General features: G+C 36.8%; 1 protein-coding gene across 1 annotated transcript; it reads right to left on the reverse strand.

The window, feature by feature from the left end:
- Nucleotides 1–168: 168 nt before the first annotated feature.
- RAP1B (RAP1B, member of RAS oncogene family) lies at nucleotides 169–12540 on the reverse strand. Its single transcript, XM_026861926.1, has 7 exons — nucleotides 12452–12540; nucleotides 11024–11092; nucleotides 8168–8224; nucleotides 6617–6757; nucleotides 4658–4801; nucleotides 2829–2944; nucleotides 169–1410 (listed from the first exon to the last, which is right to left on the reverse strand). Exons 1-6 carry the CDS (start codon nucleotides 12506–12508, stop codon nucleotides 2858–2860), a joined length of 555 nt encoding a protein of 184 aa, XP_026717727.1. The 5' UTR covers nucleotides 12509–12540; the 3' UTR covers nucleotides 169–1410; nucleotides 2829–2857.
- Nucleotides 12541–22486: the final 9946 nt, after the last annotated feature.

A 22486-nucleotide genomic window follows, 5' to 3' on the forward strand; every position in this document is an offset into this window, starting at 1 on the left:
GCACATGGGATGCTATTAGAAGAAATATCTACGGCATGTATTTGTCAGAAGACAAAGTCATAATGGTTCCTTTTTGTCCTAAGATGTACGAATCTGCACTGTGCAAGAGATTTAAAATCAATATTTACTAGCACTACTAAAACACAAAACATTCAAGTAGTATATAACTGTAATGCAAGCCCTTGCATGGCAATCCAAATTTATTGAACTACTGATGCTAAGTCATACAAAATTGCACCACTTTAATTAAGGCTTTTAGTTTACATTTGGCCACCTCAAAGCAGTTGTAACATTAGGTTGGTCAATTTAAATACTGTGGCTCCCTGTTGGATATACACACAATCTTTACACCCAAACGTTAATGCATACAAAGCAACAAGGCATTGTTAAATAAATCGGCAAAAGTTAATTACTGCAACTTAGGCCCTGTGACCAATTACACATGATTAAAATTACTTCCCACATTCACATCCACAGTACTCTTCCACCATTTAACATCTCAACCAAAACGTTACACATGTAAAACAATCACTAACAGGCAAAAGTACTAAACCTGTATATTTGGTATTGCAAATACACTTATGCATGAGCAAGCAAGGGAATTCACAGTGAGAATCTACAGCTGCAGAAGCCCAAAAATGATTTACAAAAAATTGTTAAATCATTAAAAAATCGTTTTAAAATATACACTTCTTGTTGTAGACCCCCACTGTACACACAACTATAAACATTGTTCCCTATGTAAACAAGGAAAAGGAAACATACAATAAAAGGTTGAAAAGTCTGGACATTTCCTTCCCAACAGATATTAAAGGCCATGTCTTTAGTCAGACGTTATACTGAAAGGACTCTTAAAGACTAGATCACTGTCTCCACAGGTTTTTCCTAAAATTAAAAAACTATATAGCTGTTGTGTTAATCAAAGCGCTTTTGTACAATACGATGACGATGATGATCCTGTATTTCTTTAAAAAAGTTACAATAAGCTACAAATACCGATGAAGCAAAGTTATCTGGAGTAGTCTATATAGGAGCTCTTTGGACTTTCTTTTATTATGCTAAAATAGTGGTGCTTTTAGGATTTACATTATTGTACTCTCCAATAGAAAGTGGGGATTGTTGAAGTATACAGTACACAGTTTTCATACATGTACAACATTGGTGGATGAACAACGTCTCTTATCGGTAATACTGGATGTAGGCTCTGGTTTTACCAGTTGCATACACTTAGAATATTTATAAGTAAAAATCTCTCATGACACTGGAAAGTGATTAGAATGTGCAAACTGATGTAGTAGCTTTCATCCATTTCTTAAAGGGTACCACCACAGGAAAGTCCATTTAAGATGTTGGTAGGTTTAATAAAGTTGGAATGCTGGCACTGTTGAATTGGGCAACAGTTCTTCAGACCTGTAACAACAAAACATGAGGTTAGTATTAGTAACAACTATCTGTCATTGCTCTTTAGTTAAAAGAAATAAAGCAGGAACTAACAAAGTTGTTAGCAAACAGACTTAGAAAATAACCTTATCACTTCTCCTCTACTAATACAATTTCTATTGTACACATACAAGTAACAGACTATCTCAATTAGTAAAACTGGATTGGGATACACCTGGTAATGCAAGCTCAACTATGGTAATAGTATGTGATGGGTGGGACTAGTTTTGCTTACAGTATGGTAGTTCCAGTGGTTTTAAAAACAAAAACACATCTGAAGGATCAAAGCTCCTGAATCAAAAGACCAGTTAAAGAAATGAAAAGCCATTTCCGCCATCCCTAGCTAATACTTTTGGAACCCTCTCAGTTTTACTTTGAACTAATTCAAGTTGTTCAAATTATGTAAAGTTTAACACTGATACCAAAAAGAGTTAGACATGGCACAATTTGAGTATTAATAAAAGCATGCAATTTATGACAGTGACACATACTACCAGGATCCTCCAGTCTATCAGATGGCAAAACAATGAATCATAGCACTGAAGCAACCAAACCACCATTTGTCCAGTAAAATTGAAGGGCATCAGATGAACAGGCAACTTACATGATGTCAGGTCAAATCAAGAGAGTCCTCTGCCCATACTAAGGCTTGGAGGTGGAAAGAGGGAAACAACCAGCCCAAGAACAACTTGCAGAAAAAAATTCATGCCTGCTGGCTAACTTCTGAAAAGGCTTGCTTAAAGAGCAGGCTGGAGCTTGCTTGAGCCTTCAGCCGCATTCTTAAAGCATGGATTTAGTCATGTAGAACATTAGCCAACTGCCAACAAGTAAGAAATTGATCTAGTAACCAATAGCTCCAGGTCAAATATTTGGAGTGTTACAATTATCGACTTCACCATTCTCTTCCAAATGTATGAATTACAATGCAGCCTATAAAATATTCACTGAGTCCAAAGAAAGCAAGCTAAATTCCCAGGACATCATGCAAATATATGCAGGAGTTCAAAGCAGGAAGTGACATTTTAGCACACAAACTACAGTATTTTACAGTATGTATTCCTGATAATTGAGCTCTTGCAGTACATACTATCAGCCTTTAAAAGAGAAAACGCTGTTTCCAAAAGCTAAAGTTCTGAAGTAGCAGAACAAACATTGTTAATGTGAGCCCTATCAACACCTTAAAGTTTGAAAAAAATTTGATACCTTGCATGTATTTGTAGTTTTGACTTTGGGATGGCAAAATAAAGACCATAAAAATTTCTATGATAATGTAAATCAAGAATTTCCCATGCTGTTCTGCATCAACAGCTACCACAGTTGTCAAGTTTTCTGGTGGTTGTTTTATTTGTTTTTAATAACTGTAACACAGAGAATTTAAAAAGGTTTACCTGGCTCAGAGCTACAGTACAGCTATGTATTAAAGTAGCTGACATGATGACTTTTTGCGTGCTTTTCCAGGCACTGGAGTTTTTCTGTTAATTTGTCGCACAAGGTCATAAAAGATCTGAGAACACAAAAATCAGTTGGTTATTAGAATTAAAAGGCTTCTCTCACAACCCTATGCCTTGAATCTTCACACATCACGTACTCAGATAACCAAGAACCCCTGTAAATATTTAGTTATCACAAATCCATAAAGTTAAATTGTATACTGAATACCTGAATGGGGTGTTTTTCTGTTCAAGATAATTGTCTACCAAGGGTTTTCCACTTTCAATGAAGTAAACTGGAAAGGCATCTATAGTCTGCAGCTATTCAATCTCTGGGTCAAATTTATCTGAACGCACACAATACATGCTACAGTGATCAACTACTATAAGCTATTACTTTGCAATTTAGCACTGAGGTCAAGAAACAGGCCACAGCTTTCTTCTAACTCAAATCACTAAGGATATTCTTATAAAGGAAGTTCTAGCAAGTTTTAAATACACATTTTCATGGTAACTCAAGTACACTGCATATTCAATAATAGCCTCTTCTATTTGAATGAGATTATGCTTTTCCAGATACTTTAAAAATACTGGTCTAGAGAATTAATTCAGCAGCCTCTTCAGACTATAGCATGATGTAAGCATAACGTTTCCTAGAAAAGTAACTCATGTATGAGACTCACACCTTGAGCCTCCTAGAATTCTAATTAGAACATGATTTTGTTGAAAGTCTAATTTAAGACAAGGCTACATGCTACAATAAACAGCATCTGTTTCATTCATAATTGACATTGTTCCAATTGTTTCTGCATCTCCTAAATCAAGGAAGTCCTCATACTAAAGCCAATCGAGCAGTTTCCTAAGCACAGGCTGCAAAGCAGAAAACATTCCAACAAGGGCTTTTAGTACTTGATGGAAGTTCTAGTTTATTAAACATATGACTTTTTAATATAGTTGAGCTGATTAATCTGTGTTTAAGAAAAACTGAATAGTTTCCAGAATTTCCCAACTAATTAAACACACATTACTTATTCTTGAAATCAGCTGTGCTTAAAACCACCATACACTTTTGATTACATGCAAGCCTTGCACAGAGGCCCTTTCAACTTGACTGATGCTACCAACGCTCTTTTCCAGAAAACAGAATGAACTGTAGGGTTTATCATAAAACTCAAGCTGTTCCAGCAATGTAAATACTAAGAGCTTCTTTCTCAAAAAAATTTTTGCATCCCTTTCTTTATGCTGGCACTCCCACTGGATAAGCAGCCATGCACTACAGCAAGTTCCAAAAGTGCATGTGTTTGATCAGTCTCCTAGCTCCTGCTAAATAAGTAGCTAGATAGTACAGAAAGCTTTTGTCCTGTTTTCTTTACGGCTTTAAGGACTTAGCTCTTCTAATGGTCTTTAAAAAAAATATACGTCTAGCAGTACATTCTCAGTTGATAGAGACTGTATCAGCTAGGGAATGTAACAAGAAAAAAGAATACATATGAAAATAATTTGAAATTTCATATGAAAGTCAATATTCATATGAATAGAATTTGAAAACTAATTATACTAAAATTAATGTAATTTGAAAAAGTCCCAAGTCAAACCTAAATGCATCCCTTAATATAAACGTCTCACAAATTGTCACAGTAGTAGGGTACAGTTTTGTTCATTATAGTGAATGTTATTCATAATTTTGTTAATTCTTCCTTGACAAACGGTAAACATTTGGTTACCAGAACACAGTGTCCCATCCTTCTCTCCCTGCCACCCGTCCTCCCACAGGTAATGTGCCTTACCTCATTAACATTTATCTTTGATTTTGCAGAAGACTCTAAGAATGCACAGTTATTCCATTGCCTTGCTAGGTTTTGACCTTGTTCCTTTCCCACAACTCTTTCATCTTCCAAGTCACACTTATTGCCAACCAGAATCATAGGCACCTACAAAACAATTTAATACCAGCAAATGAAATCATTAACATTTTGGGAAGACACAATGTAAATGCATACCTAAAACCCTATCTGAATCCTTAGAAGATCCTGACTTCCAGAATAATCAAGCTCTGGTACAACTGAAACTTAAGTTTACAGTTGTGCAATACTTTCACCTTCAAGTCACAGTGACTGCATTTTTTGCCTGCTGTTTGGCAGGGCAGGGGTGGGAATGGTTTGAGGATTCAGTACACTGCCAATTGAGCAAACTTTCCATCTTCTAGATGACCTAATGAGATTTTTAGATGTTTAAGGCATCAAGAAGTCTACTGTAAAGAATCTGCCACAAGACTGTTACATGTTCAGAAATCCTGGAAAAAAGTGGCCTGCACTGGGTAGCATAATGAAGGACACTAAAGCTCCTTTCACCATTCCTCCACATCCAATGTATCTGTACTCCTTTCAAGAGCGGTTTTCTCACACAGTTCTTATTAGTAAGCTAATGCACACAGAGAGAAGAAACATGCTACCTTATCAAAATTACTAACTACAGAAAATTGACCTTTGTCTCAAGAAAAGACAATCACACAAAGTTTGTTTGGGTTGTGGGTTTGTTTTTTTTTTTCTTTTACTAATTTAAGGACACAGCTAAGTTTCTCCCACATTCAAGTGTTTGAAAAAAGGTTTACCACCATATTTTGACCATTGAATTTCCCCTCACTGAGAAAGCAAGTCATGCCTAGGCTTTGTCATAGGGAAAACTTTATGTAAATTTTGGTGAGAACTAAAGTTGCAACTTGAAGCTCATTATCTTTCTCCTGATATTATGGAATGGTTTTCAAGACTGAGAAGAGTGTTCTAAAAATAAATACAATTCCAAGGAAATACTACCAAATCACTTCTAGTAGGAAACTGCTGAACATAGGCAAGACCCACAAATGCTTATGGTTAATAAAGTGTAAGGTGGATTGTATTTCAAAAGTCACAATGAACCTTCTTGAAATGAAAATGTTTAATACATTCTGTTTCTGCTGACAGCAGAAGCGTATGTGGATGCATGCAGTAAGGAAGGCACCAAAAGTTTCCATGAGCGCAGTTCAAATGACATAATCACACTTAAAAACTGTTCATTGCTTCCTTCTTAAAAAAATTTTTTTTCTGCCTGATGGCTACAACTTTCAAGGTGCTTCTGTTAAAAACACACTCTTACTGCTATTTCACATCTGAAATACCTTTCTTCCTTTTATTAAGGGACTGAATAATCACTTCCTACAACTGTAGTAAGTTTTTATTAATCAATTATAAACTGGAATGTTTTAGCCTCACTTTATAGCTTTAATAATGCACGTTGAAATTGTGTGGAAATAGTGTGACCAAGCTTACTTGTAAGCACACATACAAAATATAAAAGCTACATAACATGCAAGTTTAAAGCTACAGTACTGTCTTCTGTAAGAACTTAGAAGTTTGTGCTTTTAAAACACCATAAACAGTAGGCATACTGAAGAGAAAAATTAAACTGTAGGGTTTTTTAAACTTTCATTCATAGTAATTGAGGTAAGAATAGAATTGCTTTAGGATTGTTTTCTACAGTACTAGTGAATAAGGTTATACTCAGATTCAAATAGAGTATTTTAAAGGAAGAGATTAAAAAGACAATTTTTTGTATACCACACGACAAGTTACAATTTTCCAGTTTGCCTTAAGAATAGCATTTCTGTACTATGCACCTATTGGTCGATTTGTCTCTTAAAGCGTGGAAGCAACCACAGTGTACACATTACAACTAAATCTAAGTATTAAGCATTGTTACAAGATGCTTACATCATCAGTGTCTTTGACTCGAAGAATCTGTTCTCTTAGATCCTGTAAATCATTAAATGTGGACTGTGCTGTGATGGAATATACTAATGCAAAACCTTGTCCATTTTTCATGTATAGGTCTCTCATTGCTGTAAACTGTTCCTGTAATTAAAAAATAGATACAGATGTTGCATTCAATTTGCACTTTCCTTGCACAAACTGCTATATACTTCAGGTCAACAAATATGATGCATTTGTGCCCCCTTCCCCCCTTGATAAACTGACCAACATTTTACTGTTTGACTATAAGCATTATAGTAAACTAAACTGCTTTTAAAGAAATTTGAAGTTTGGAACATTATCTGGTGTGGCTGACCAACATCTAAATATTGTCTATACCCTGTGAAAAAGTCCCAGAAACTAGAGTAATTTCATAAGAGAAGAGGTGCAGTAGAAGGTAAAGTATAATCCATCGATTACATAAATTACATTTCTCCCAAATCTCTCCTTACATACAACTTTTCGTATCTCCTGATTGTTCTTCACAACCCATCGTAAAGTAAATGCATCCTTTTTCAGCCTCCATTTTGTAGTCTAGGCACTTTCCTATGTTCAATTCTACTTTAATTTTCACAAGGAGATTGACTAGAGGATGGAGACATTCCATAGATGTCACATTTCCTAGACTTTGGTGACAACTACAATATTGTGTATGAAGACTCGCTAGGGCGCTGCACAGCACTATTAGGACTTCTCCCTGTTTGAAAACTCTCACCAGCAGTATGACTGTGGAATAGCATTTGCCTTTCACACGCTGGTGACTGTTATCTTGTGCCTGATCACTCACTCACCAAGTCCCTTGCTGTATGTCAGATGAAAAGTGCCATTTATTTTAAGAGAACAGCCACTCCATCCTTCTGTAGTTTTACATGTCCTTACTCTAATATGCAGTTTAAACAAGTTATTGGACCAGATTACTATTACAGTTCAGAGAACACATGTTACACTCCAAGGGTCTTGAGCTTATGGTCACTGGAATCAGTGAAGGAAATTATGGGTTTCAGTAATTTTGAAACTAGTCAGAAAAATCTGACCAGTATGCAAAGGGTCAGCACAAACCCTGTGCTTTGACTTCCCGTAAGCTGACTAAAGAGATACTATTTTTATCTCAATGTCAGAGTACATCTCACACATTAAAGAAAAAGGACATGAGAAGGAAGCATGTAATTCTCTACAGCAACAGTCACTCAGGTTTGATTTCTATTGGGCCTACGTTTTTCTCTGGCCAATATGAAAACTTAAAACAGCAGCACGACCTCTTTTAAAATGCTCAGTGTCATGCTTCCCGTATTACAGAATATGAGCTCACAGAAAACTTGCCATCAATTTTGTGCTGCGATACTCAAGTTTTGTTTAAATACTAGTATGTTAAAGAACATCCTTTAATCCAACGCAATGACCACAGTTAATCTTTACAAAATCAGGAAGGAAATGTGTCACCATTTACATCCCTACAGCTTTTGTTGCTTTTAACGCTGTACATCAGTGTTAAGTAAAGTTGGTTTTACATACCGTTCCTGCAGTATCTAAGATTTCAAGCATACACTGTTGTGCATCTACTTCAACTTGCTGTCAAGAAAGAAGGATGTGGTTAGAATTTTCCCTCTTGCAACTCTACCCCCTCCAAAGGCACCAGGAATTGTGTGATTTTTATAGGCAAATTTATAATGCATAAAGCAACATAATGGCTTAAGAAGTTTATATGGGTGTACACTTTGAAAACAGTGGGAAGAAGCCTTTCAAAGAGCCCTAGTGACATTTTCAAAAGCAACATCAGAAGCCAAGTACCACTTTGCACAGTGATTAGGGATTTTTGATTATTAAAGAGGAGGCTACTAAATTTGTAATGATGGGTATCAGCAACTAGCACAACTAATTTCTTCTTGTTTCAGGGATCATGCACAGATTGAAAGAAAAGTACAGGTGAAAGCTAGAAAATTGGATGGGCACACTAATGCTCATTCAATAGTAATTTAGATCAACAAGAGAATAAGTAGTACACGGCAAGGAATAAACCAAGCAAACCACTAAGAGGAATGTCCCCAAAACAAGCCTTTAGTGACATTTATTAGGAAACTGATCCAGCTTAGAAAAATTTGGAAAAAATAGAAGGTTTAAGAAGTCGGATCAGTTTCTGTATCTACTTCTGAACTCCTCCATCTGGTTTCTACCTCAAAAAAATTGGCTGTGAGGGCAGCGAAGGACACAGAAGAACCTTCAAGAGTTCCAAGCAGGCTACCCACTTTTTTTTCTTTTATGCTATTGGTACACTTCACTTGTTTCCACTTGCATGTAAAATTTCTAGTTAGCAGATCAGCACTCAAAGAATTTTGCACCCCTATTCCTGATACATGCATTATCACTACTTTAACTTTGAGCTTGTCTTTTGTTAGAAGATTTGAGATCAGGAGGTGGGGAAGAGGAGTATTTCCACCCCTCTCACCTCCCCCATGTCCCCTAGGGATTTAGATTCCTTCAATAACCACTATTTTAGCACATATTGCTGACAAAGTTATTCAGCTAATTAAGCAGCATTTATTCCCTTTATGAAGAAATATTTGGGGAGTAAACCAAGGCATCAAGTTTCAAGACTTCATGCTCAATTATTTAGTTCCAGACAAACTTAAAATATTTCAAGCCATATCCTCTCAACTTCAAATATTACTAAATTAGATTTAACCTTAATAGTATCGAACTGAAACTGCCAAACCAATGCATTTTAAAGTCACCCAAGTCAAGAAGCAAGTTAGAATTGTAACAGTGAGGGGAAGAAAACAACTGCATAAAGTATTGTCCAGACTTAAGAAAGACTTCAACAATCTGGCTGATTTGAAAAGAAGAATTCACAGAGAGATTCCTAGTCATTTCAGGACCAAACCTGAAAGGAACATTATAAGATCTCTGCTTAAAAAAAAAAAAAAAAAATTAATTAGCAAAAGGCAAAATTTCTTAAGATGGCTTTACTTTTTCAGGCTCCATGGAAACAGTCTTTGGAAAAATTCACCCAGCAAACATCATGAATCTAGTATGACCTGAAGAATGTAAATACATAACAAAGGAAAACTTTTCACTTTAGTTCAGCTTGTGAATATTTTTGAGGTCATTTATTGGGCCCGAACCAGCAAAGTCCTTCACCAAACATTGGGATAGGGTCCAAAATTCCTGCTCGTCTAATACAGAAAAAGTAAGTGGCTATACAGAATTTGTTGTTGCTGTTGTTTCCTTTAGTAAGAGTTCAGCTTTGGCTGGAAGCCCACATGCTTAAAACAGACTAGGATTTTTCCAGCATACTGGTTTCTGTGAGGTCAAAGAAAACAAGTGTGAAATTATCATTTTGCTCTCACTAATTCCTCTTCTGTTCAGAAGAAATTCTGGTGACTACAGGCTGCAACAGCTATTAATGCAGCCTCTTTATTCCAATATAAATACAGTTCATTGCTGAAAGAGTAAGTCCTGCAGTTTCTGTCCATTCCCAGCTAGGGTTTGTGCATCTTGCCTTCCCTGTATAGACACTAGCATTTTTGTGGCCACATGGTGAGCTACATCAGAATATCAATGCATCTGAAAAGTAATTCAGTAAAAAAAAAGAAAGAATAAGAAACAGACACAGCCAAAAACTAGGTTGCTTCACCAAATGGTTAACTCTTTTGCAGTCCAGATGTAAACTATCTTAGCCTAGAATATTAATCATGGTCTCAGCTGAAACTGAAGAGTGAGCAATATGGAGATTCAAGATGACACAAGCAGAGTCAGACCTTTCAGCCTGTTATGCTGAAAATGGGAAGAGATAAACTAACAGACCACTGTGTTTGTTCATTCATTATAGGTTTGTGTTAACTTATTAATAAAACAACAATCCATCTAATGGAAGCATATCAAGCTATCAGTTAAACTGTCAGGAATACAGTATGGTTCCAGTGTTCTAAAGGCGAGTATGAAGTTGTTTTTAGCAGATTTTCTAGTAGCAAAGAAGTGTAGAATCTCAAGCATACAAGTCCAAATCTACCCACAGATACTAAGACACACAAACGAATAATATTATAAAAAATAAAAAGCAGTAGTGTGTTTTGGGTTTTGGTTTTTTTTTTCCCTGTTTGTTTTCTTTAATCAATATTCCCAATTCTGACAATTAAATTACCATTTTTAACTGACTTACTAGTAAGGTATTATGTTTCAACATTAAAAAACAATTATTGAATTATTCCTTTTAGACAGACTTTAAAAGCACCTTTACATTTCAAACTTGTTAAGTTACCTGGTACTATGTGGCATTACCAGGCATACCCTTTTCCAAACAATGACTCAAATATTTGACAGTATGCACTGCAGTTTTAAGTTTCTGTAATACTAGAGGTCTTTTCCATATACCTTTCTGTAGGAGTCTTCTATCGTAGGATCGTATTTTTCAACAAATATTCCTTGAACAAACTGTACAGTCTGCAACAAAAAAAGTTCTTGTAAGATTCTTCTTGTATAGCCACATTTTGTGAACACTGCACAAATTACTGTTCTAGGTGTACGCTTTTTGAAGGCAAGTTAAATGATTGACATAACTATAAGAAACATCAGGAAGTTAGATATATAGGCCTATTTAAGTACTGTTAGATGAAGCAATGCTACACCTTTATCCACTCCCACTTGGAAAGCAAGAATTAAAGCATGTATTAATTTAAGGTTTGTCTCACTCTTGGAATCATTATTAGTTTTTAGATGAATAGGATACTATACAGCTGCATCGCTTTTACATTTGCATTTAGAACTACTGTCTCTTCTGCTACTTATCTGCCAGCACAGGAATTAGTCAAAAAATGACTGCCAGCATTTACTAGTCTTAACTAGACTCAGTAAGATATTCCTGTGTACCTAGCACATAGAAGTTTTTAGCACAAGGCAAATGGAACTTTAAGACTCGATAGCCAAGTCAGAGCAGACAGGTTCAAATCCAGAAATGCTGCAGTAAAATAAAGAATTCAAGAGGTGAAGGAAAAAGTTCTTTCACAATCTAACATGATTTCTCATTTAAGTTTTCCTTTAGGAACCACTTCAAGATAATAGTTCTTACCTGACAGAGTAGGCCTCTAGACCTTACTTTATGACAAGGTGCACAATTGAACTATAAGATGTGAAGTTCTTAGGTTGAGAACATCATATTCTGTGAACTTTTTCAGTGCTAGTCTAGGTCAGACTAAACTTTTCTGTAATCATTTAACTAAAATGAATGAATTCTTTGCTTTACAATATCTACCTGCCACAGCTATATACCTACTTGCAGGGAAAGATGTAGAAAACATGTTAAACTTCCTACAAACATGCAAACATATATTTGTATTTGCATAAAGCAAACATTAGTGCTTTAGAGACAGCTATCAAACATTAAGCCAACAGCATCCTGAACACCTTTCTAGAGACAGGAATTACCAAGGCCAGACACAGGCAAACCAGTTCATTGTGTGGGTTTCATGAAGCAGCTTGATCTCCCATAGAACTATGGCTTCAGCGAAGCCAGACACCTTCACGTGCATACTGTGCCTATGCACTTCACTGTGTAAGTCAGACAGAGATCTGACTGAGCACCATCAACCAGCCCCATACAAAAATATTAGCATGGAAAAGCACACCGATGGACGTAGGTACACCCAGGAGAGGATGTACCTGTTATAGCCAGTCATTACTTACACTTGCTCTTATTTGTGCACACTGACATAAAAGACATAGGGGTTAGTAGAGAGTGTATTAGAGGAAAGATACACAAGAAGCCTAAGGAAACATATTTGAATTGCCTCACAAAGTACTTACCAGAGCAGACTTTCCAACACCTCCAGAACCAAGAACCACTAGCTTGTATTCACGCATGATGCAAGAGATAAATCACCCCCAACACCTAGAACACACAATAAAATACCATTTTGATCAATAGAACAACTATTTTAGCATTACTGCTGCCACTGTAAGATTGCATATATAACAAGACATAAACAATTAAATACTGATATCAACTGACAAATGCAGGACATACACCATTATCACCAGGTGTAACCTAAGCAGGCTATCACTTTAATTATTACACAATATGGAAACTATGGACGGTTATTCAAGACACAGTAACTGCTGAATGATGCTAGTTTTTCACCTAGCACAAAGAAAGCAGCTCCAAGGTTTTCTTGCCACCAAGATTTTAACACTTAAAGAAGAACCATTATTCATGTGGTATCTAGCCTAATTTCATAGTTAATACAGACTTGGAGAGTTTTTTTAATGGAGATCTTTATATCCCGCAAAAGAGCAATTTAAAGAAAAGGCAAAACCAGACTACAACTCTCTGTAATAAAGAATTCAGTGTCACTATCTTGCCAAAATAACACAGGTGTTTCAAAGAAAGTGTGCAAGTATCAGAAAGAACTGCTCATACCCATGTGCACATATCACTCCCTCAGAAACCTCTGGATTGATTAATCTCCTTTATTTGGAGTAAGGAGGAATTGGGCATAGAAATCAATTTACTCTGATTAATAGGCCAGTTACACAGATTACAGCACACCACTCAGTGAGGTGTGTTCATCTCATAACCTTTTCCAGAAAAACTACAAAATCTCTTCCAGTCATGCAAGCAAGTTCACAGCACCTCTCAGCTACAGTGCAGCAAGCATTAAAGGTATTTCATAAGTTTCTCATGATCTTTCATTCGCTCACATGAAGGTGCTTGCACTATCTCTTGCAACAGACCAAAACCAACATTCCCAAGAGCCATACAGATGCCTAAAGACCTTGTTAAGTTTTACAACCCCTGAATTCACAGTATTGAGAAGGTTTATCTGGTAAGCAGCTGCTAATGTTTGTTATTTATGGGAATAATACAGTAATTCTGAAAACATGTCTCAAATTTCACAGCTACTACATCCTTTCCTCATCCACTCCCCAAACTTATTTCATACCACACAAGGTTTTCTAATTTCATATACATGCACATTCACGTGTAGTTTTGTTCATACAAGCTGACATGCATGAAGCATCTCCAGTCTCCTCTGAAGAACTGAAAGCATCAGCATGCTGACATAAAAAAACCCAAACAAACAAACAAAATGGGAAACTTTTCTAGGTAACAGCATCTCTTTATTTGTATTGCCATTTACTTGAAATAACATCCAAAGTTTGCGTCTACTGACCAGAAGTTTGTTCTATACACAGAAAGTACAACCATGACACCATAATCCAGTTCACTATGCAGGATTTCATAAAAGCGTTTAGTTAATTTTTAATACAGTGGCCATTTTCAAACTATCAAGTCTTAATGCAGATACAATAAAATGCAGCAAACCATCAGATACAGGATCTCCTATACCTCATTACTGCTATCCCATAAAGAAATGCTGAATAAACCCTGCTACAGTAAAACTAACAGTTATTATTAATAAGAAACAATTATACAATAAGAGATAGCATGCATTTTCTCATAAATGCTAAACAAAGAATCAGAGACTTGTATGAGTAAATTAAACCAACCTTTTCCCAGCAAGCAAACATTTTTTCAAAGAGAACAGCAGGATCCCAGAAGTCAGTTTTCAAAAAAAAAAAGCCTTCTTAAATCTGAAAGTTGATGAACGTTTTCTTAGTTATCTAACTGCAGTTATAATGGCTGTTTCATGAATAACTGGAGGCAACTAAAAATATCCTTTTGAGGGCATTCCATCCCTACAAACTAGATCTGTCCCTGCTCCACACTAGCTAGCATGGCCGCCTACAGCAGTCTGCCAGGTCTGCTTGCTCATCTTTGTTGAAAATCGACCCAGCAAAACCAAAACACGGCCACAGATTTTGGGACATGTCTTTGGGTCATACTACTCAAGAAAACATTCCTCTTACAGTGCCGCTCATAACTGAGTTAACAGGACTGTTACTGCTGCCCTGGGAAGATGGTCGCAGCTCCTTTCCTGCAGGGGCTCTAGCCAATCTCTACCAGATTGAGTTACCCATTTTCTCCTCTCTCTGCTCCTGCAGAAAGATGAAACCTTCCACAACTGATAAATAATTTGGGGGCTGGGGGAGAGGGGAAGTGCAGGGAATCCAACACAGGTGCTTGTACAAGGTAAGCAGCAGAAGTAAGGTAAGACAGACCCTTCTCATCAGCAGTAATCTCACAGTATCTCTGGAGTCACACCATCTGTTAAAATGTTTACCACAAAACGCTAAGATGATTTACACAGAAATCAGAGCACCTCCATGTTAGTCTCCATCTTTTCCATCACTGATTAACTTCACATTGTCAGAGGACTGAGAAGTCAAGAGGTCAGGTCCTATTTAATTTTCTTCTTACAAATACATAATGAGCAATCTCTCAATTTATCTAAACCATTCCCTGCACCTTAAGCAAGTAAAAGGAAATAATTGACCTGATGTCCAGCAAAGCAGGTCTCTCCACAGGCTTCTGCTACCAATAAATTCTGAGACTCTTCAGTGATTTACCCACCTAATAGAACATCTTTTCACGCCTGACTTTAAACACTGCGTTTTCTTCCGTACATGGATTTTTTACAAACATGGACCACCAGAACCACTGACACAGCAAGTTTAAGTGATTTGGCACCGCTGTAAATGTTCAGTTATATCCAAAAACCTCTAAATTGTCCAGCCTTTCTACAAAGAATAGGAATGAAGATTTGTCTCCAACTGTACCGAAATGCACCTTTCAAACTCATGAAAAAGTTAAGCCTATAACTATATTACCTGTCTTTTCTTTAAAACAAACATTCAGTTATGCCTTTATTTTTGGAAAAATGTGACTAGAATGACATAAACATAGTGGGTGTAGGGGAAATCCCAGTACAGTAATCTGGGTGAACTGCTGCAATTTCACTGTCTTTAAAAGAACAGTTTAAGCTGAATTTTTCAGTCATCAGTCTGAAGTTAGCAACTAAATATGGAGATGTCAATAATGAAGGCTGTCAGTAATTTGGAAGTAATAGAACTTAAACAGTGAGTACCAAATATCTGGTTTACCTCGTGTTTTGAATAACTTGTGACTTTTTCTTATTGACTGATCCACGAAGTCCTGAAGTAAGCACCTAATGATTTGGTTTTAGTGAGACTGGCAATTCCATTTTGGCTCTCAAACAGGGATTCGTGAATTTAACGCAAGCCAAAGCTTCTTTCAGCATCCAGATTTGGAAGTTCAGCCCTAAATATCCAATTGCTGTAAAACACTGGAGCTATTTTCACTCCTTTAAGTGGCGGTACGTAATTAAAGCATACATATACACACTATTACAGCTTGGTTAGCCAGTTGTCTTAATCTCTAAAGGAGCTAAGCAAAAAGCTGTTTAAAGATCTTTGAAGATGTAACAAAGCCAGGTTGCGGTACACTCAAACATTTCTCCGATCTTCCCTCCAAACGCAAGCAATGAGCAATGCAAGTATTAAATTCCTCTTTCTCCATGAAAACTTTTTTGTCATTTGTACAATTATTCCTTAACTCACTGACAGGACAGAGCAATCCTTTATATAGACATACACCTATACAGCACAGAGGTAGCTTGGCATCTCCTCATCAGTCTATCAGCAGGTAGTCTGGCCATGACATGTTGGAATGAAACACAAACCAATGTATTCTCCAAAACACTTAAAAAAAGATAACTCAAGACATCTCTAACATAGCATGCAGCATAAGCAACATCTATCGTGCTCCCACTTAGATCTACTACCCCACTGTTTTGAGCAGCAGTCCTGATGTCACTTCACCTTCGTCTTACTGTTTAAGCCATAAAGCACCTCTCAGTTACCTGATAGTATTTGAAACAACAGAAGCCACTAAGTTTCAAGCAAGATATTAAAGTAAAAAGTTGAACTGCTGAAAGAGATGTAAACTATAAAACCTGAGATGGAAGCTCAAACTTCTGGTGGATTTCCTTTTCTACCTGAAAAAAAAAAAAAAAAAAAACTACCCATTCTAAAACAGGTATTAGACCCAGTGCATGCAGTCTCTTTATGAAGTCTGTGCCTTGCATTTCACATACCATCATCCCCTCCCACCCCTCCAAAAAAGAAACTACTGGAAGAACTTTAGAAGAATATGTGATTAAGAAACCATTTGTACAGTCAAGACAGAGCTCAAAGTAGCACCTTAAGAATAATTTTCAGCAGGCTAACCAGTCATTTCAATGATACCCTTCAGTTCTAAAGCTGTCAGAAAGTAATTTTATTAACTGGAAAGGAAGAAAAAGGATCCTTAGATCACACTGTCATTCAAATAAGGCTACATTAGGTTTACATGTTTCCCTGTCTACAACTTAGCCCCCTAAAGGTACAGCTATATCACAGCATGGCCAGCATTTCCAGAATAGGATAGGGTTAAGTCCAACAATAATATTTGTCTGTACTCCCCAAATTGCCCAAGCTTAGGGCTGTAAAATTGATATACCCAAAGGGACACAAAAGAAATGAAAATACTATGATAAAAGTGTAACTGATAAGCAAATTCACCCCACCCCCCCAATTTACTGGACAGCTGATGAGAATTATCCACTGAATCACTCAACAGTTAGATACAAATAAGTATTGAATTTATTCCTACCAAATAAACCAAGTATACTGTTTGAATCCCCCTTCATTTAGTGGAGTCTATTTTAAGAGAGAATCTTCCTTTGAAGGCTGGCTACCTTTAAGGCAACAGACCTCCAAGGAGTGAGAACAATGACAACACTGCTTTTAAATTTTTCTGCTCCTCCATCTTTAAGCAAGAAAATATCGTCAACTGTGGTCTCTATGCAGACACTAAAGAACAAGACAGGAAGCATGCGAAAAATAAGGCCGCCTTTTCCTCTTAATTGGAGCAGGTGCTGGCGTTGAACAGCTGAGTCAAATAGTTATAAGCACAGAGATGTGACATAACTGTGAACTCTGGAGATGCCTAATGCAAGATTTAGCTAGAAAGAGAAAAACAAGTCAAGCTACTGTTCTTCAAGCAATAACATTTTTGCATAAACTGGATTCTAATGCTGTCTCAAGAATACAATCTCTCAAAAGTAGAGAGCTCACTTTCAGACTGCCTCCATTAACTGCCAGTGGCACTTTAGTAACTGCCTTGCATACTTCCTGAAACATAACAGTCCATAAAACCACCATGTCTGTGCAGTCTCTCTTGCTAGTCTGTTCATATTACTTTTTCTAATTAATGCATGCATTAATGCATTAGTGTTCTGTATTAACGTAACTGCTTAATTTACTCCTTCATTTTACACTCTTAAAATTGAAGTACTTGATAAACTATAGAAGCAAGAGCTTTACATGCACATGGACACATTTCCCAATAAAGATTCTCTTTGAAGGATAAGCAGATCTTTGAATAAATCCATTTCAACAGAAGGAAGAAAGGTTAACCAGGACTAGTCACTGGAAAGGAAGTATTTTAAAAAAGTTTCACATCCATCAATGACCATGAACATGGAACTTGCTTTTTGCTTCTGCCCTTATCAGATAAGCCAGCAAAAAGTGCCCCCTGGACACTTTCTTGAAGCATGTCTCCAGAAAAAGGCAAACCTATGTGATGACGCTAAGAAAGTTGAGGAATAAGAAACTCTACTTTAGCTGTGAATAAAGAAACTGCACACTTACTGCTTGTAGAACTTTCCTAAAAAGCAACCACACAATGAAGAATTCAAGAAAGTTCAAATACCAATGGTTATTAAGCTTGGTATGACAATATGACAGTTCTGAAAGTAGGCTGGCTTTTTTTTTTTTTTTTTTTTAATTTAGTTTTCTTTCAACATCTTCAGCTTAAAATTTCAGTTTCCAATTCAACTTTGTTATCTGAGGAATGGGAAACTTAATAATCCAGTCTTTCCAAGTTACACTAAACTAAATGAAGCTGTAACTGGAGCTCAGTCCTGGGCCAAAGATATGAACTAAATACAGTCACTACCTGAAGATATCCTTGATTTGAGCCTATGTGAACTAGTTGTTCAGGTATGGAACTAAACAACTAGTCCCTCCCAGAAGCATTATCATTTTCAGAAGGGATCATGATTATTCAGCACTCTATAGACACCATGATTCTTGTTCAGACCCTGACATTCTGGTTATATTGTGAAGGTGTGGTGTATTCCCTAAAATTTTCATAATGCTTCTGTTCCAGCACATTTACCTCTCTGGAAGAGACACTTTGTTAGAACCACCTTGGGAATAGCACTCCTAAATTAATCTCAGCTGTTTGCATGAGGAAAAAAAACAAAAAACAAAAAACAAAAAACAAAACTTTCAAGCATTAGAATGAGAGATGAAGCAAATTAACTGACTGGTTTACCTGCTTATAATTAGCAATGGAGGGGAAAAAAGCCAAGGAAAAAATTCCTGCTTCTCAGAGGGGGGATACTAGCCCCAAGATAGAACAATATGATAATAGTCAGACGATTTGAAAAAAACAGCTCTAGTTCAGTCACCGGACCAATCAAGGTCAGAGGATCAAGTCCTTCCAGGCAAGATGTCTCCAACTTCTGGTACCAGAGCAGCATCAGATGGCCAAACCTAAATCTTTCTAATTGTCTGCACCATCTAGATTCCACTGAGTTTTGAGTCTCTTTGTTTAGACCCGTTCTTCAGGGAAGCAACTAATTAGAGAAGAAAGGATGAGGATGTCTGCTGTTCTTAATACTCCCCTAATACTTAACAAGTAAGGAGAAGTCCTAAAGTCTTATCCCTTAACTTCAAGAAGGTTTTTTTCCAGAATAATTTCAGTGCATAAGCAGCACCCTGACAACATAACCCAAAGTGGAAGCTTGTCCATTTTCACTAACTTTTAGATACTTTAGGAATTAAAGCAACTCAGCTAATCCTTTCTCAACAGGGTAAGCAGTATCTCTTAAAAAAAAAAAAAAAAGAAAATACTCCAGAGCTGACTTTCACACTTATTTATAGAAAACGTTATTCAGAAATCAATTCTGAAGACAAGATACACTGAAAAGCTGACTGGGTCTAATTAAAGACTTTCATACTCAAGACTCCTGGAAGCAGAGCTATTTCATTACTAACGCAGACTCTGGAAGAGTCAACTGTTCAGTAAACAAAGCTAGAAGCAATTTTTATTGCTCTAATTTTTACCTGATTTTGATAACTTCTTGTCTTGACAAGCAGGAGTTTTGTCAGTTGGACAGTCAGTTGTTCTGGGCAGTAATAAGGTAACTTTTCTTGGACAAAAATACTGCTTCAATTATGTTCAAATATTTTAACTGATGCCAGACAATCTTCAGAGGATTTTCAAAAAGTTTCTGGGTGATTAAGCTCATCCAGTGACATGAAATCACACTACCTGAGAAAAAGGCAGAGACCTGAGAACAAGTTACTGCAGCACAAACACAGCACCGAGGTTTAAGTTGCTCCTTGAACTGCCCACGGGGACACTTACCCACAGAGAGAGCTTAACCAAGTTTTCTTCCTTTCATTGAAGGGAGCTATCCTAGTACTCCACACAGGGACAAGTTGTGCAAAGCAGCTAACATGCGCTTACCTTGTGAGAAGAGTTCCACTGTCTGTAATTAGTATAGCTGAAAAAAATATTTTTTTTCCTTAAGTCAAAAGTTAACTCCCAGCTAGCTCTTAAATCTGAACACAAACTTAATGCATGTTCTAGGGCTGAAAACTGGCCTGCCTGAAGCCACTGATAAGATGAAAGCTTCCTAATTTGAGATACTAACAAGTGTGTGCAACTTGCAGTAGTTTAAAAGTATAAAAAGTCATATCAAAGGAAGTGATGTAAAGAACATTAAGCTACTAAAAAATATGCTATGCTTCAGCACTTAACTGAGTCCAAATTTCAACTTTGTGCAAAAATTTAAGTATGTAAGTTCAAATTTGGAGTCCCTTATAAAGTCTAAGCTACAGAGTCTATTTAAGCCTCAACTGGAGTTTGTAATGTTTATTCTTATTTTCAGTGACTGTTTGCCATGGTTTTGCATTTTCTCCTTGTTTCTGTAAAAGTCACCACCATGAAAGTTGTTTGTGCACGTTCTACCAGGTAGATTTCCAGCTAAAACAATGATCTCTGAATTCCTGAAAAAACTGAATTGCAAATATTTTTTATGCTTGCAAAGAAAATCCAGGCAGACAATAAATAGAACACTCAGTTTTTTAAAAATACAAATATATTAAATTCAGAGAATGCATAATTACCACATTATGATATCTTGCTACGCATAAGCTAAGCATTCAACCATACAGAAAGTTTTGAGAACTGAGGCAGCAATTTAGTACTGTGAATTTGGCTCTACTGTCATTGCAGGGAAGGATCAATATTTAGCTCCAAAACTTTTATCAATCAACAGATTGGCACATCATGGTATACCCAACATGCTTTACCTGATGTGCATCTTTCTGATTAAAAGCAGATATAAGCATTTGTTTCTCCATATAATTGTTACAGTAAATTTGATCTTTGAAGCTATAAAACCAGTAAAAAACAGCAGGACAAGGCAGGCACGGAGATTTTCAGAGTCAAGATGCTTCTCTTGTAAAAACACACTCATGCATTTTGAAAGTTACTTCAAGAATAAACTTGCCAGTTGGCTTAAGATACTCTTTTCTGGAAAAAGGCAGCTTAACTTCTGTTGTAGAAACAAGACATAGCCTCAAATTCCATGTGGTATCTGCTTAACATCTGGAAGTCCTATCTCTGCTCTGATTGTGATACTGGCTGCTGAACCAGTAAAGCCTTGTATCGGGTTTCCTTCTATAGATGTAAGGCAATGCTCAGTTAAACTACAATTCCAATACCACCTGAATTTTTGTCCCTTATTTTTCTCTACAACCCACACATCATACACACTCCTGGCAATGCCAGAGCTTGCATACCAAGGTATCATTACTTGCACTGTCTTCATTATCAGAATCTGGTTTCACATTTGTTTAGATTACTAACACCTTATCAAGGCACAGATATATAGATTTCCTTCATCATTATATGATCATTTGTTACTTGCTACTTAAGACTGGCTGGTGTAGACCCTTTACATATATCCTTCCATAGTATGATTTACAGTAATTTTATTACAAATCAGGTTGGTAGCCTGAGAGCAGTCTTACAAATTCCCATACGTAATTTTAATTAAGATTAGAAGTTTTATCTGTTGAAAGGACACTGATTCTATGCAAATTGAGAATACTAGCTACTAGCATTCATTAACAGGAATAAAATTAGTTCTTCATGATAAATGAACCATACCAGCAAAGTCCCAAGTAATTGCAACTCACGTCTGTTTTGACCTCTCAATCAATACTTCCCCCAAAGAAACATGGCATTTGAACGTGAGCAGCAAACATCACTTGAAGCCACCCAAATTATATCTAATTTCACAAACAGTTCTTTTGTTAAAGCTTGAGACATCCATCCTGAAGTCGAAAAAAGCATACACTAACAACCAGCAATAATGACCATCTTCTGCCACATGGTGTTGCTACCCTGCAATAACGGAGGTGCCAACTTAACTGCTTCCTTTCACAGTTAACTTTATCGGCTGAATCCACTGGTGAAGGTGGGCTTGTAAAACATCTGAAATGCTTAATTGAAGTGGCTGAAACTTCGACAGAACATCCTGTTCTGTTTCTAGCAGTGAGGCAGTAGCATCTTGAACCTAAGAATGGGAGTTCCTCAGGGAATGTCCAACTCACAAACATACCTTGACTATAAGATGACCACTACAGAAGTTGACCTTCCCGCCTCTGCCCATACAGAGACACACAGACAACTTGGTTGTTTCTGAGGGAACCAATAAGTTGTCACAAGCTGCAGATGAGGATATTAAACACCCACTCCCCCCCCCCCCCCCCCCCCCCCCCCCCCCCCCCCCCCCC

The sequence above is a fragment of the Athene cunicularia genome (genome assembly GCF_003259725.1).
Source record: "Athene cunicularia isolate RWA chromosome 1 unlocalized genomic scaffold, athCun1 chr1_part2, whole genome shotgun sequence".
Classification (NCBI taxonomy): domain Eukaryota; kingdom Metazoa; phylum Chordata; class Aves; order Strigiformes; family Strigidae; genus Athene; species Athene cunicularia.

Coding starts and splice junctions, on each gene's coding strand:
- RAP1B (XM_026861926.1), bottom strand. CDS start 12,508: ATGCGTGAATACAAGCTAGTGGTTCTTGGTTCTGGAGGTGTTGGAAAG. Junction 11,093..12,451: donor GTGTTGGAAAGTCTGCTCTG/GTAAGTACTTTG, acceptor TTTTTGTTGCAG/ACTGTACAGTTTGTTCAAGG. Junction 8,225..11,023: donor TAGAAGACTCCTACAGAAAG/GTATATGGAAAA, acceptor CTTTCTTGACAG/CAAGTTGAAGTAGATGCACA.